General features: G+C 55.9%; 6 protein-coding genes across 6 annotated transcripts; 5 read left to right on the top strand and 1 right to left on the bottom strand.

Annotated features, from left to right (window-relative positions):
* Nucleotides 1-312: 312 nt before the first annotated feature.
* On the top strand, nucleotides 313-1390 carry QBC33DRAFT_61071 (uncharacterized protein). The gene has a single exon (XM_060432421.1). The coding sequence runs from the start codon at nucleotides 488-490 to the stop codon at nucleotides 1250-1252; it is 765 nt and encodes a 254-aa protein (XP_060284074.1). The 5' UTR covers nucleotides 313-487; the 3' UTR covers nucleotides 1253-1390.
* On the top strand, nucleotides 1147-2018 carry QBC33DRAFT_61077 (uncharacterized protein). Its single transcript, XM_060432427.1, has one exon. The coding sequence runs from the start codon at nucleotides 1271-1273 to the stop codon at nucleotides 1718-1720; it is 450 nt and encodes a 149-aa protein (XP_060284075.1). The 5' UTR covers nucleotides 1147-1270; the 3' UTR covers nucleotides 1721-2018.
* Nucleotides 2019-2592: 574 nt separating this feature from the next.
* Nucleotides 2593-3863, top strand: QBC33DRAFT_491336 (glycosyl hydrolase family 61-domain-containing protein; the record flags this gene model as incomplete). Its single annotated transcript, XM_060425468.1, has 1 exon — nucleotides 2593-3863. Exon 1 carries the CDS (start codon nucleotides 2958-2960, stop codon nucleotides 3861-3863), a length of 906 nt encoding a protein of 301 aa, XP_060284076.1. The 5' UTR covers nucleotides 2593-2957.
* Nucleotides 3864-4149: 286 nt separating this feature from the next.
* On the bottom strand, nucleotides 4150-6567 carry QBC33DRAFT_471618 (cytochrome P450). Its single transcript, XM_060425196.1, has 6 exons — nucleotides 6193-6567; nucleotides 5576-6129; nucleotides 5242-5512; nucleotides 4876-5158; nucleotides 4557-4791; nucleotides 4150-4472 (listed from the first exon to the last, which is right to left on the bottom strand). Exons 1-6 carry the CDS (start codon nucleotides 6262-6264, stop codon nucleotides 4316-4318), a joined length of 1572 nt encoding a protein of 523 aa, XP_060284077.1. The 5' UTR covers nucleotides 6265-6567; the 3' UTR covers nucleotides 4150-4315.
* Nucleotides 6568-6626: 59 nt separating this feature from the next.
* Nucleotides 6627-8940, top strand: QBC33DRAFT_61088 (general substrate transporter). Its single transcript, XM_060432429.1, has 9 exons — nucleotides 6627-6925; nucleotides 6999-7108; nucleotides 7172-7300; nucleotides 7381-7463; nucleotides 7527-7566; nucleotides 7629-8352; nucleotides 8413-8542; nucleotides 8604-8670; nucleotides 8724-8940. Exons 1-9 carry the CDS (start codon nucleotides 6849-6851, stop codon nucleotides 8864-8866), a joined length of 1503 nt encoding a protein of 500 aa, XP_060284078.1. The 5' UTR covers nucleotides 6627-6848; the 3' UTR covers nucleotides 8867-8940.
* Nucleotides 8941-10059: 1119 nt separating this feature from the next.
* Nucleotides 10060-11492, top strand: QBC33DRAFT_586043 (uncharacterized protein; the record flags this gene model as incomplete). The annotated part of the gene is made up of 3 exons (XM_060431461.1): nucleotides 10060-10529; nucleotides 10612-11073; nucleotides 11174-11492. 3 exons carry the CDS (start codon nucleotides 10060-10062, stop codon nucleotides 11490-11492), a joined length of 1251 nt encoding a protein of 416 aa, XP_060284079.1.
* Nucleotides 11493-13394: the final 1902 nt, after the last annotated feature.

Genomic DNA, 13394 nt, shown 5'->3' on the forward strand with positions numbered 1-13394 from the left:
CCTCTTCTAGGAGTTGGCCTGCGTTTGCAACTGGAAAGAAAATGAATCGTCTTCCGCAGGAACTTTACGACAACATCGGGCTTGCTTTTCAGACAGATACGAGATTGGAAGAATTTCACCTTATCTGAATCCGTCATTCAAGCGACCTGCCCTGGCTACAGTCTCCCGACGGTGGCAAACAGCAATCGAGAGGCAAGCTTTCCGACATATTTACCTCAAGAGCATAGACCTAGACACCTTCGAGAAAATCGTCCAAGGAGATCGTCGGAATTTCCTACGTTCCATTCAATATACGATTGTCTTGCCGACCTACAGTAAACAAGCCTGTGGCAGATTCGAGCGCGGGCCTGACCGTCTGGCTAATGACGAGGCTTTCACTGTTGCCTTGCATGGGCTGTTTCGTATCCTGAGATCTTGGGATGATGGCAAAGGCTGTATCAAGAGCGACTACGATATTCAACTCGACATACTGGACGTGTACTCACCTATGGATAACGGTCACCGCCTTCATGGCAACACCACCAGAGCTGAGAGGCTTGATGCAGTCATTCCTGGGGACAGATACCAGATTCGCAATCGTGATCTCCGGGACTACCGTTTTCGGTATTCATACCTCCAGCTCTTGCGCCCCACGGATCTGCCGCTGGTGCCAGCTATGACGAGTTTTCACACTGATATTCGAGCGAAGCGTTCTCTTTCTCATGAGGTGGCTATCGAGATCGCCGCCAGATTGCCGAATCTCTCTGCTGGAGACTGGTATATGCTCGACTCAGAAAGGCGTTACCCAGTTTTGCGTCGTACGATCCGGGCGCGTCTCACCCAGGCTGTCCAAAACTTATTGTCCACGACTCGTCTTCGGGCGATTCGGCTATACATGGACCAGAATATACTTTGGAACCATTCCTGGCGTCCAGTAGATCTTCGCCCCGCAGGTACGACGTTCGATCCATTATGCAGGGCTATTCGTGAGGCTACGGCTGAGTGCGAGACCCTCACAAGCCTTTATATACGAGGCACTCTAGACACGTCATTGCTATGGCCACTTCCTGGCCCAACAATCGTCAGGCCTTTCTGGCAAAACTTGGTCCATCTCAATATCCACTTTCATATGACAACACCGTCTGGGGCTTGGTACTTTCAAGCTAAAAGTCGTTCCCAGGACCCTGATAGCCTTGCGTTCTCAACGTCAGAGTACTGCAGCGCTGCGACGATATCATCCTCCTCGCCTGAGCCATATCCAGGAGGCATTTGAGTAGTTGATGGTGTAGAAATGGACGGGTACCCTCCCTCCATATTCCGCTTGGTGCCTGACGAGGAACTCCTTGCTCCCCTGATAGAAGCCTTTGCGCGAGCCTGTTTGCAGATTCCCTCGTTGAAAGTGGCGTCTCTGAGTACTACCATTGTTGTACCCCTGGAGAATTGGAAGACAGCTGGACTGACGGACCATCGGAGTGGGGCATCTGGTTTGCCGCTCCCGGCGCTTCATTTCACTGGCAGCTTCAGTTGGAACCTTCTTTTCGGGATGACATGGAGCGACGGAGACTGGTCTTCGACACGAAATATTGGCAGCCGGATGAACATCTCTGCAATCTACTTAGAGGTATTGGACGGGAAAGGTATGGAAAGGTATGGAAAGGGGCTTGTGGAGAAGCATGTCGACTACTGGGATACGATTCAAAAACCTCAGCTACTAGAAGATTACAGGAGGGTTGCAGGGTAATCTACCTGTAGCAAGCAAACCTGGCGGCTGACGATAAATCAGATGGCCTAGCATTCCTTACTCTTCTCTACGAAGCTGAAGTCGTTCTCTGTCTCGGCATGTGCCGCAAGCCCTACCTGGCATGATCGGCTGGCCAATATTCATCGATCGCGTGACCTTGGGTCCCAACATCGCGACTTGATTTGAAGCCCAGTCAATAAATCCAATACGGGATACCGCAGTGAGCAAAGGAAAAACCACTGCTACTAAAACTCTGCAATGGTGGGCCGCCGTTGATCTGCTCTACGGACCTCTTTACACATATTCAGCAGCCTCGGATACGGTGTCTTTCGCCATCTTTCCGTGACGATCTTCAACAAGCATAGTCGAGGAGATATCATGATTAAGAGCCCACATCCCAAGGCTCACTCATCGGATGAACAAGTTCCCCGATTCAATGCCTCGAACATACCTCGAGATGACAGTCGCTCCAGCTCGTTGGACCCTGATGAGCCTTGCGCATTACAGGTAGTATAAAAGCCAGAAGAGATTGACGTCGTGCCGCTCGGCCAGCTTCCGAGGATGCGGCTCGTGGCCTAAGGTTTATCTGCAATATCATGCCGGCGCCTCGAATCCTGGACCCGCATCCCGCGGCATTGATCCTTGGCGTTTCGCACACAGCTTCCTCCTGCGCTGATCGCCAAGCACCCGGTAAAGTCCACGAGATGACCGCGTTCTTAATTAAAGACCGTTATGCAATATTTCTCAAGCAATGCAGACGTATCTGTTCGAGTGCGGGTCGTGCGGACGGACCGTGGCGCGGGCTAGGCTGACTGATTCCCTCCTTGTCACCATGTCTTGGAAACACTTTAGAGGCTTCAGCCTCTTCATTTATTTTAATTAACATCTCTATCTACTCATGAACACGCAATCTAAATTATGCCTAGTTCATCAAGACTACCGACGAAGCGGAACTACCACCATACCGTCCACACGATGGCCAGCTCGTAGGCAGCCCTGAGGCACAACCTCAGGGGCAGGAAGAGAGGAACACATTCGAGTATAAAGTCCTGTCAGTCCGACCTCGATATCCGTCAATCTTGTCTCTCGTCATCAGTCACTTCTCCCTTCACTCGCAGGTCGCTTCCATTCTCCAGGACAGTCGCTGCGCGATCCTCAATATATTCCAGCAAGATTTTAAGATACCCCTTTATTTCAATCTTCTGTACTTCTCCAGCATCAGGTAGAAACCGCCAACATGCATTTCACCAGCGCAACCGTTCTCGCCCTGGCCGGCATTGCCAGCGCACACACACACATGTTCAGCGTCTGGGTCAACGGCGAGGACCAGGGCGACGGGCGCGGCAAATACATCCGCTCGCCCCCCAACAACAGCCCCATCACGGACCTCACCCTTCCCGCCGTCGCCTGCAACGTCAAGGGCGGCGAGGCAGTCCCGGAATTCGTCACCGCCGCCGCCGGCGACAGCCTCACCTTTGAGTGGTACCACGACGCCCGGGGCGACGACATCATCGCCGAGTCGCACAAGGGGCCCATCATCACCTACATCGCCGAGTACACCGAGTCGGACGGCTCCGACGCCGGCTGGACCAAGATCTCGCAGGACGGCCTCGACGGCGACCAGTGGGCCGTCGACAGGCTCATCGCCGCCCAGGGCAAGTGGGACTTCCGGCTGCCCGCCTCGCTCAAGGCGGGGAAGTACCTGATCCGCCAGGAGGTCATCGGCCTGCACGAGGCCGACGTCGCCTACAGCGAAGACCCCGCCCGCGGCGCACAACTGTACCCCAGCTGCGTCCAGGTCGAGGTCACGGGCGGCGGCGCCAACGTGCCGGACCAGGGCTTCAGCTTCGCGACGGGATACACCGACCAGACCCCCGGGATCGTCTTCAACATCTACCCCGACGAGGACGAGGACGGGGAGGACGGGGAGGACGGCGAGGGGGGCGGCGAGGGGGACGGCGAGGGTGCCGGGGACGAGTCGGCGAACAGGCGCGTCCGCGCCGCTGCGCCGTTGGGAGAGTACAACATCCCCGGCCCCGAGCTGTGGACCGAGGCTGCCCCTGGATCCGGCTCCGGTTCCGGCGGGAATGCTACTGGCACTCGCAGCCTCCGCATCAAGGGCCGTGCTGTCGTTCGGGTTTAGATTAGGCGTTTTGCTAAGGGCGGCTGTCTTGAGGGCGCCGTGTTTATCGGTCTAATACTCTATTCCTGGGATACTTGGAGGTGCCCAGCGGGCATGGTAGAGAGATTCCACTTAGATGTCTGTTATTGTAATTAACCCCTTCTGAATAACCTGGGCAGCCCAAAAGCTCCCGTCACTGTGAATGATGGACGTTTCCACTAATTGTCAGAGCAGCCTTGGGGCCTAATGGTATCTTTCTTCTTCCTGTATTGCTTGAATGTACCAACAGCTACTCACCTTCTCGAACTCAACAAGATTGTGTTGCTAATATTTTTCGACTTGATACTAGGTACACACTGCTCGTTTTACTGACATGCAGATTGGTTTTTTCTTTTGATAGAATACAATCTTGACCTTGTCCATCCTAACTCTAACAACTATTTTCACCTCAAATCTCCAATCCCTACACTTACCTAGGAGATATTGCTCTTAGTAACATTGTACACCTTCAACTGCTCCTCGGCATCCCGGAACTCCCGCTCAATGACCTTGGCATGCTTGGCCGAGCGCGGTGTGATCGAGGCGGGGAATGGCAGAGGGGTGGAGTTGAACCCGTCCGAGAAGGCGAATCTGAAGAAGAAAAAAAAAGAAAACGTAAGCACGTTGCGGGCATTCAACAAGGGAAGGAGGGGGGGAGGGCGGGATCCGCCTTACATGTCAACCTCGATGTCCTTCCCATCGGCACCCTTCGCGGGCCCCACGTTGAAGGCCCACAGTATGCGCGCGATGTTGATCGACACGGAGGCGTTGCCGAGGTGCATGCCCGGGCAGATGCGGCGGCCCCAGCCGAAGGCGCTGTGGCCGAACGTGCCGGGGTACTCTCGCTTCTCCGTGAAGCGCTCTGGCTTGAACTCATGGGGCTCAGGGAAATCTGCGTCGTTCAGGTGAACTGAAGAAAGGGCGATTTTAACAGATCAGTACTCAAGCCTCCCGGGTGAAAAGCAAAGCAAAGCGAGGTGAGGGTGCAACTTACGACCCCAAAGGGGGGCGATGACGGTGCTGCCCTTGGGGATGAACATCCCCTTGTACACGTCGTCGGCCGTGCTCGCGTGCGGCGTGCCTCCCAGCACGCCGACGGGTCGCCAGCGCAGAGTCTCTGACGTGATGGCCCGGACGTACTCCAGCTGGGACAGGTCGTCGAACGTGGGGAGCCGGTCGGTGCCCACCACCCTGTCGAGCTCCTCCTGGGCCAGGGGAATGAACCGGTGGCCGAACTTGACACACGCGAGGAAGAAGCTCGCGAGCGATCCCGCCGACTGCGAACGATAGATACTACATCAGCACGGCCGTTTTCCCGTTGTCCCCGGGGGGGGGGGGCCGGGGGGGGAGGGTAACTAACCGTCTCCACGCCGGCACCGAAGGGGGATCCCGCCGTGTACGCGATCTCGAGATCGGACATGCCGAGGTTGGCCTGCTCCTTCAGGAGGTGGGTGGCGAAGCAGGCGGGGGCGTTGCCCTTGGCGGCCTTCTCGCGGATCTCGTCCATGAGCTCCGTGTACAGGACGATGTCCTTCTGCCGCTGCTCGAGCACCTGGGCCTTCCACGGCGCGAAGATGCTGGGCACGAACCTGAGCGCAGGGTAGCGCTCAACAGCGAATTTGCCGGGGATGCTAAGAAATTGGGGTAAGAGAACCGCTAGCTATTTTGGGGAAAGAGGGGTAGTATCTGCTCACTTGACGGAGGTGAGGCGTTCCATTGACTCGGCATTGCGCTGGACTACGATATCGGTCCTTACGTCCTGGACCCTTCGCCCGTACGTGACGGTGACGATGACGGAGGCGGCGTAGCGCTCAAGGTGCGTCCGGAAATCGTTGGGCGTCTTGAGCAGGTCGCGCATCAGGACCTTGGACTCGAGGCTCTGGATGGGGCGGTAGGACTCGCTCTGGCGCTGCATGAAGCCGCCGTGCAGCAACTTCCGCCAGCGGCGCCAGAAGGAGTTGTACGGCGCCATCAGGCCGCGCATCCCGCCGGACAGAAGCTCGCCGCCCATGATGAAGCGCGGCCGCGACGAGTAAATGGCGCCGCGCTTCTCCAGCAGGTCCCAGGCCGCCTGCGCCGAGCCCAGGATGATGGTCGGCGTCGGCCCCAGCTGGAGGTACACCACGTCCCCGTACTCCTTGTTCAGCTCGTGGAACCACAGCCATGGCTTCGTGATGCCCGTCTTGAGCACCTTGGGGCCTGGCGGGAGCTGCGAGCGGCGCGCGTAGAGCTTCCAGTTTTGTTGCAGCTGTTCCGATCCGAGTTAATAGACGTAGGGCACCCAGTGGTTTGATAGGGGGTCTTTGCCTACCAGGGGAAATATCAATGTAAGATACGAGAGTCCCACGGCCACGGCCACGCCGACGAGAATCGTGACGATCATCTTGATGCCAATTGCCAGCGAAACAGGAGCGGGGTCGAGACTTTGGGATTCAGGGGAGGGAGGTTCGGTCGTGCGGAGGCAAAAGAAGCGATATGATGTTGATGAAGCGAAGAACGCTCAGATAAACCATTCCCCCTCATCCCCAGAAATTGGAGGCGGTGGACCACTGGGCATCTAGTTATTACAACTGCCGGCCTTGGCGAAGAGAGGCTACGCAGTACTATTAGTACACTAATGGTGGGGACGAGTCGCGGTTTTGGACAACCTAGGCATAGCTGAGGGATGGCTGACCCCAGACTACACCTATTCACCTAGGCTACCACGGGTATCCAATTACCGTGGTTACCAAGGTAGTGGTTGCATGAAAAATCCCTGCCGGGGTTTCATTCCACCACGAGGCACGATAGGCAGATAAACATTATAATCCCCAACCACCAGCATCAAATCCGGCAATCCTCGCTGCTGATCTCGACCACCCTCGACATAATTAAGACCTCGCTCACCTCTCCACAAGTGTGTTGGGAGAAATACAGCTTCGACATCTCCACATCTCCTAACCTCTTCCCCTGGACTGTTGGGCAGCCATGAAGGACAACGGCTGGATCAGCAAGCCATTCCTGACTTCCCTATTCCTGGGAATCGGCGGCTTTCTCTATGGCTTGTGAGTGATAACAATATGTTCCCCTTTTTTGTCGCTTTCTTCCGCAGCTCTTCGCTAATTGATGCATCTCCAGCGACTCGGGAATCATCACCCCCAGTCTGGCCTTGAAGTCATTCCTGGTTTACTTCGGCAACCCTGACGCTCCTCTCCGGGGTGCCATCGTCTCCGTCTACCAAGCTGGAGGTGATTCAATCTCTGTGTCTTCTGTTTGATATATCTTTTCTCGAAAACTGACTCTGGGCTCAGCGTGGCTCGGCAGCGCCTCGGTCGGTATCACCAGCGACAGGTTCGGTAGACGCAGGGCAATCGCCTTCGGATGCGCCTTCGGTGTTGTTGGGGGGGCCCTGATGGCCGGAGCCGCCCATGTTGCCATGCGTGAGTAATGATCCCAAGCTGCTCCACGCTGCTCCACTTGGAAGGGATGGGGTAGACATTCTGACCTCTTTCTCTAATAGTCATTATTGGCCGTCTCTTGGTCGGGTTCGCCGTCGGTACTATCACCGGTGTCGCTCCCGTCTTCGGCGCCGAGATCGCAAAGGTGCGGATTTCCCGAGTTGATTGTCTCCAGGAGGAAGACCCTGACTGACTTGTGGTATGACAGACCGAGGAACGTGCCAAAATTACGGCTTGTAACCAAATGAGTAAGTTTCGGCATCCCTTCCCCCTTTCCCCCCTTTGCAGTTTACTGATTCATGATACAAAGTGGCCGCCTGGGGATTCTTCGTTGCGCTGTGGACAGGAGTAGGCGAAGGCAAATGGAACAACGCCCACCAGTGGAGACTGGGCTTTGCCATCCAGGCCCTTCCGGCGCTCATCCTCGGCATTGGCGTGCTCCTCATTAACGAGTCGCCACGGTGGCTGTGCCTAAAGGGCCGCCATGCGGAGGCCGAGAAGGCGTTCCGCGGCTACCACTACAACGGGACCAACGACGAGTGGTGCGACACCGAGTTTTCGCTCATCCAGGCCAACATCGCCGAAGAGCTCGAGGCCCAGGGCCGCCTCTCGTGGGCGGACCTCTTCCGGATCGCCGCCTTCCGGAGGCGCCTCTTCGTCGGGTCCTTCGTGTGGGCCGCCGCCATGCTGTCGGGCATCTCCTTTGTGCAGTACTACCAGACCGCCATCTACGCGACCCTCCAGTTTGAGCAGAGCCAGCAGCTGCTCGTCAGCGGCCTGTACGGGACTGTCGGGCCCGTAGCCTGCATTATCTCTCTCTTCTTCGTCGACCGCATCGGCCGCAAGAAGATCCTCGTTACCGCCTCGTCGCTGCTTTCGCTCTGCTACATGATCATCACCATCATTGCCGCCGTCTACCCAGCGCTTCCCGGCCAGCCCACGAACGCTGCTGCTCAGCGTGGTCTCATTGCCTGTATCTTCGCCGTTTCGGCCACCTACTCGGCCCTGTTGGGTCCGATGACCTGGATCATTCCGTGAGTTTGTTTTCCCGCCAGCTCGGGGCATCAGTCGTACTGATTCGAATATTTTTCCAGTCCTGAGGTCTTCACCACAGAGCTGCGAGCCAAGGCAAACGCCCTGGTGCAGGTCATCCATTACTCCATCAGCTTGATCATCACCCAGTGCTCGCCCATTGCGCTGGCGGCGGTCGGCTGGAAATACTATGTCAGTTTACCTGGTGGTTGCCATTGACCGAGCATTGAAGCTGACGACGCTCCCATTTCAGATTCTTTTCATCCTCACCAACGCGCTCTGTGCACTCGTCTTTGCGTTTGCGTATCCGGAGACTAGAGGTAAGCTGCCTCCTGTGGCAATTGCGTGGAACCGAAGACTGACGTGTTGGCAGGTAAATCGCTGGAGGAGATTGGCGAGATTTTCGGAGACATCCAGGTCGTCCGCGATCCCCACATGAAGATGCCCCTGAACGAGAAGGCTACTTCCTCGAGCTTGGACGGCCACGCCAGCAAGACGGAAGTCGCGGGTGTCTGATGCGATGCGCCTGGGGGCCATGGCAAAGGCTGCTACTCGTACCGGTAGCCCGCTTGTCGTGCGTAGGAGGAGGGGGAGGGGGGACGGGGGGTTTAACTTCAATTCTGACGCAAGATTATGCGTGCCGATCCCCCAACGGGATATTTTTTGCAAACCTCAAGTACCTACAGCTATAGGTAGAGCACGTACTAATTATATACCAATTAGTACCTTCAGCCCACACATGTTTCAACTAGACGTGGTTTGCTTAGACCAATCCCCTTGGTAGCGGCCCAGCATCTCTTGCCTTTACCCCCATTTGAACACCACAGTACACCAGTGGCTATCCAAAGAGTGTTTTGTCAAGGAAAACCAGCATCTACTCTAATCCTCTGGGTCTCTGTCCTCTGAAGTGGTTTTGTATCATTTGTAGTCGTAAGCCACGACATGGCCAACCAATTCGACTGGCCTACGAAGTGTCACGCCAAGTATCGTGCCTGAGCTCCGGTTGAGGGATTCAGGGTCGCCATCAGCTTATGACATGACCTCCGCTTTCAGCGGTGGTTCTAGAGAGTAGCCGAGCTTGTCTGGCACGTGGAACTGCAATTGCAAAGCAGCTTAGGCTGAAGGACTGATGGCTTCGCCAAGAGATTCCGGGTAATGTAATGTACTGCATCCAGATCCATTCACATTAACAAGACCCTTTAAACATCTACCTCCAGTACGATAGTGCAATAAAATCCATTTGGGGATCTATTATTCCCTCACCCCCGCCTTAACTTGGAGTCCATATATGGGGATTGCACTGACAGCGACTCATTGGACGGACTCCCGAGACATTGCAGATTTAGACCCCGGCATCCTCCCCCCAAGACAAGTGCCGCACCGACAACCAAGCCCGCTGCGCGGCGATTAATCTACGAAGGACGGCAAATGGCCCATCTAATTGCTCCCGCCTGGGAGATCGCCTTCAGTACATGTGCTAGCATTGATTGCTCTTGTTGCAGCCTGAGTCGATTAGACTTGGCCTCCGCATTTCTCAACCCTTCCTTTGGACGATTTCCTGACTCCCGGCCCAACGCCACTGGCTAAAGGCTTGTCAGGACGGATTACATAAATGGCGAACTATACCGCCCAGGTGCGCCCGGGGAGGTCCTGTCGTGTGGGATTATGGGATCGTGATCGAATCGCAATTCCTCACCCACGAAGCCACCATGTTCGCAGCCGTCGTCTCTCCCCTCGGGCTGCTGCTGTCTCTGTCCCTGTTTCTGGCCGTCGACGGATTGCTGCAATGCCCTGACCCTCCCGGATGGCAGGTGCTTGCGGAAGGTGGTGGCACGGGCAATAGATGGAAGATTCCCGGTGATTTGACCCTGATCCGGACGCCGCTGAAGAAGGAGGACGGATCGGCCAATGGAACCTGGACTCACATCGCCTTCAACTTCACCGTCACGAGCGCCTTCGACAGCGAGATCATGCCATGCCACGGCGAGACGATAACCGAGACCCCCGGTAACCAGACGGACAGCAACCCGGGCGAGGGATATATCCACGGCACGTGCGACTACGCCGGGACCGTCATGGGTGCCGTGGATACGGCATTCGAGTACAATCTGGACTACCGGGTTGCCGACATGTACATCTACCAGGATTTCACCTGCAACAGAACCGCAAAGGGCCGGCCGTAAGCCATTTCCTGCCCCCCCCCCCTTATCCATGAGAGAAGGCCAGCAGGCTAACCGAAATCCCCCTTTCCCCCACATCAGTTGGCGCGTCCACGCCGACTGCGTGAACAAGACAATCGACATATACTGCGACGACGATGGCGTGACCTGCGGCTCTCCGTACCCGTTCGACTTCGGGGTGTACTACGTGCCGCTGTTCCCGCCGCCGCCGCTGACCAACTGCTCAGCGGGCGCGCTGGCGGGCGACGTGCCCTTCATCGTGCGCAACATCAGCTACAACTCGGTGCAGAGCTCCGAGATGGCGCCCGTGCTGGGTGCCGCGTACGTCGACCTGAGCATGCCGCTGATCGACTTCACCATGCGCTGCCTGCCATCGGGCGACGAGATGGCCTGGACCTACAACGGCACCAGCGACACGTGGTACGACTGCAAGGCAGACTTCACAAACCCCCCGGACATGCCCAACACGTGGATCAAGTTCAACCACACCACCTTTGAGGTCACCCTTGTGCAGGAGTTCAAGTGCGAAGATGGCGACAAGCCGTATGTACAGCCCCCACACCCCCTTCCCCCACGTCCCTTTCGACCCCAAGCCGCCCCTTTTCCCCGTCCATGAAACGCTGACCAGCCCCTACCTTCCCAGACAATACGTAACCGCCCGCGGTGCGGCCCTGATCCCCCGCGAGTGCGCCATCACGTACGACGGGCAGGACTGCTGGAGCACCGAGGTGGCGACCATCCGGGCGACCGACGTGACGTCGAGCGACACGCAGCCGGCGGCCGACGCGCTGCCCCCCATGCTCTTCTCGCACGCCGGCGCCGGCGCCTCCGTTGCGGCCGCCTCGGACCGCGACGCTGCGACGCAGAGGCTGGTGCTGGATATGCTTGTTGGCAAGGGTGTCCTGAGTAAGGAGAACGTGAGGCCTGATCGGTTGCCGGCTATGCTGGGGGATCCGATTTGAGAAAGGGGGGGGGGGGGGGGGTGGAGGGGGAGGAGGAGGGTTGCTGACGGGGATTCATGGCTGGCATCTTGGGCTGACTGATACAGATACCGTCCTTGTTAAATACTGTAATCCTCGGCGGCTGAGAGCTTCCGAATGAAATTTTGAGGACTTATCTATGCTTAGAAGAAGATGTTGGTAATATCGTAGAGAATTGCTACACGTGCATGTGCAATTTACTCCACGAATTTCTCCAGGGCCAGGCGGCTAGTGCATCACAGGGGGGATCAGCCTGCCAAAAATTTAACCAAGTGGCTGTTGCCGTTGCTGTCTCTTGCTCTTGCTGCTGCTGTGCATCGCTACCCGTGCCACGCCCACTTTCTTTGGCCCTCATGAACTCGCACCACCTATTGGGTAACAGACACCAGCGAGGATGTCCGCGTGGTAGAAGGGTTTCCCATCACCCTCCTCCCCCTGGGGGTGTCATTTGAATCCATCCCCGACCTGGTCAAGGACACAGAAGAGTACAGGCTTGCCTCTGATCAGGCGAGGCGGATGATCCACCGTGAGCTGTAATTTCTCCTGTTCCTAACCTCGAGGAAAGACTACGAGAGCTGTCTAGCTGCATGTGGATAGGTCCTTGCACACCTGTCGCAGGGTTGTTCGAAGTAGATCAACGTCGTGCACGTCTGAACATGTGATTTCGATGTCAAACCGCCGCCGATGCTGGATTCGATCTACAAAAACATGGTTCCGACACGACAAGTGCTTACTGCAAGGCAACGTGCTGTACTCCGGGCCCATTTCGTTGGAGATCTCCAGTTTCCAGGGATTCTCGCAGTAGAGAATAGGATGTGCCTCGGACAGACCTTGACGGCATGTACGAAGAATTGATGGGTGCAGACTAGCATTTTCGTAAGCGATCGGGCCATCTTTGCTCAGAAGGAGTCTATAAATGATAAGTCGAATCTCGGCAGAGAAGTCGAGGAATGAGGGCAGTGGCTCTGTAGCTGTAGGCGTGGACTCCATAGCCTGATAGTCCATTGCGGAGGACTGACTGAAGAGTAAGATGGAGAAGAAAGGAAGGAGGAATTTTTTAAAGGTGCCCTGATCAAGAGCGTCTATATATATACTCACGAGCCAAAACAAAGTTTGGCAGCTAACAACCTAGAACCGACTGCAAGAATTCCAACAAAGGTTCCTCGGCCAACCTTAAAATGCCCTCCAAACTCGACAGCCAAAGCTAGGTGGGTTATGTGATTAAGATTAGGTACCTTAACGTACTGCACTATCGTACAGTACATAGGTATATAACATTCCTATTAGCCGTGATACCGGACGACAGTCAACTAGAACACACTCGACCAACTATCCCAGCCATTTCTTGCGGCGTAATGCATATACACAACATTATCACAGTCACCTCAATGGAAGGTCAGGATCAGTCTTCTTTATCCCAGCAGCTAGTTAGGGTAGGCCACATGAGTCCAGCCAACAGCCACCCACCATCGACCGTCCTTTTGAGAGCCAATAAACGTCCTGCATATATGAGTTAGGAATGCACGGTTGTGGCGTGGTGTAAAGCTTTAGCCGATTTAAGGGGCTTCTATCATACCTATCTAAGCCAATCGGCTAATCAGACTACGCATATATGGCCAGGCCGAGACCGCCAGCCTTTACGGCCGGTCAGGATTCTACATTTCCTCAGTGCATAAATCCTAGGAAACAAAGAACAAAGTGCAAATTGAGCATCTTCCCCGTCTTCCTTCCAAAACCAACCTTTCACAATGAAGAATCCCTCGCGGCCCTCGAAATCGCTCCTGGTCAGACCCAGACCCAGACCAGGGCAGCAGAGGTGGATTCCTCCAGGTCACAGCCAGCGGGAAAACTCGCATCAAGTACACCCGTCTTCTGTTCGATATG

The sequence above is a fragment of the Phialemonium atrogriseum genome (assembly GCF_030411735.1).
Source record: "Phialemonium atrogriseum strain 8032-3 unplaced genomic scaffold QBC33scaffold_11, whole genome shotgun sequence".
Lineage (NCBI taxonomy): Eukaryota > Fungi > Ascomycota > Sordariomycetes > Cephalothecales > Cephalothecaceae > Phialemonium > Phialemonium atrogriseum.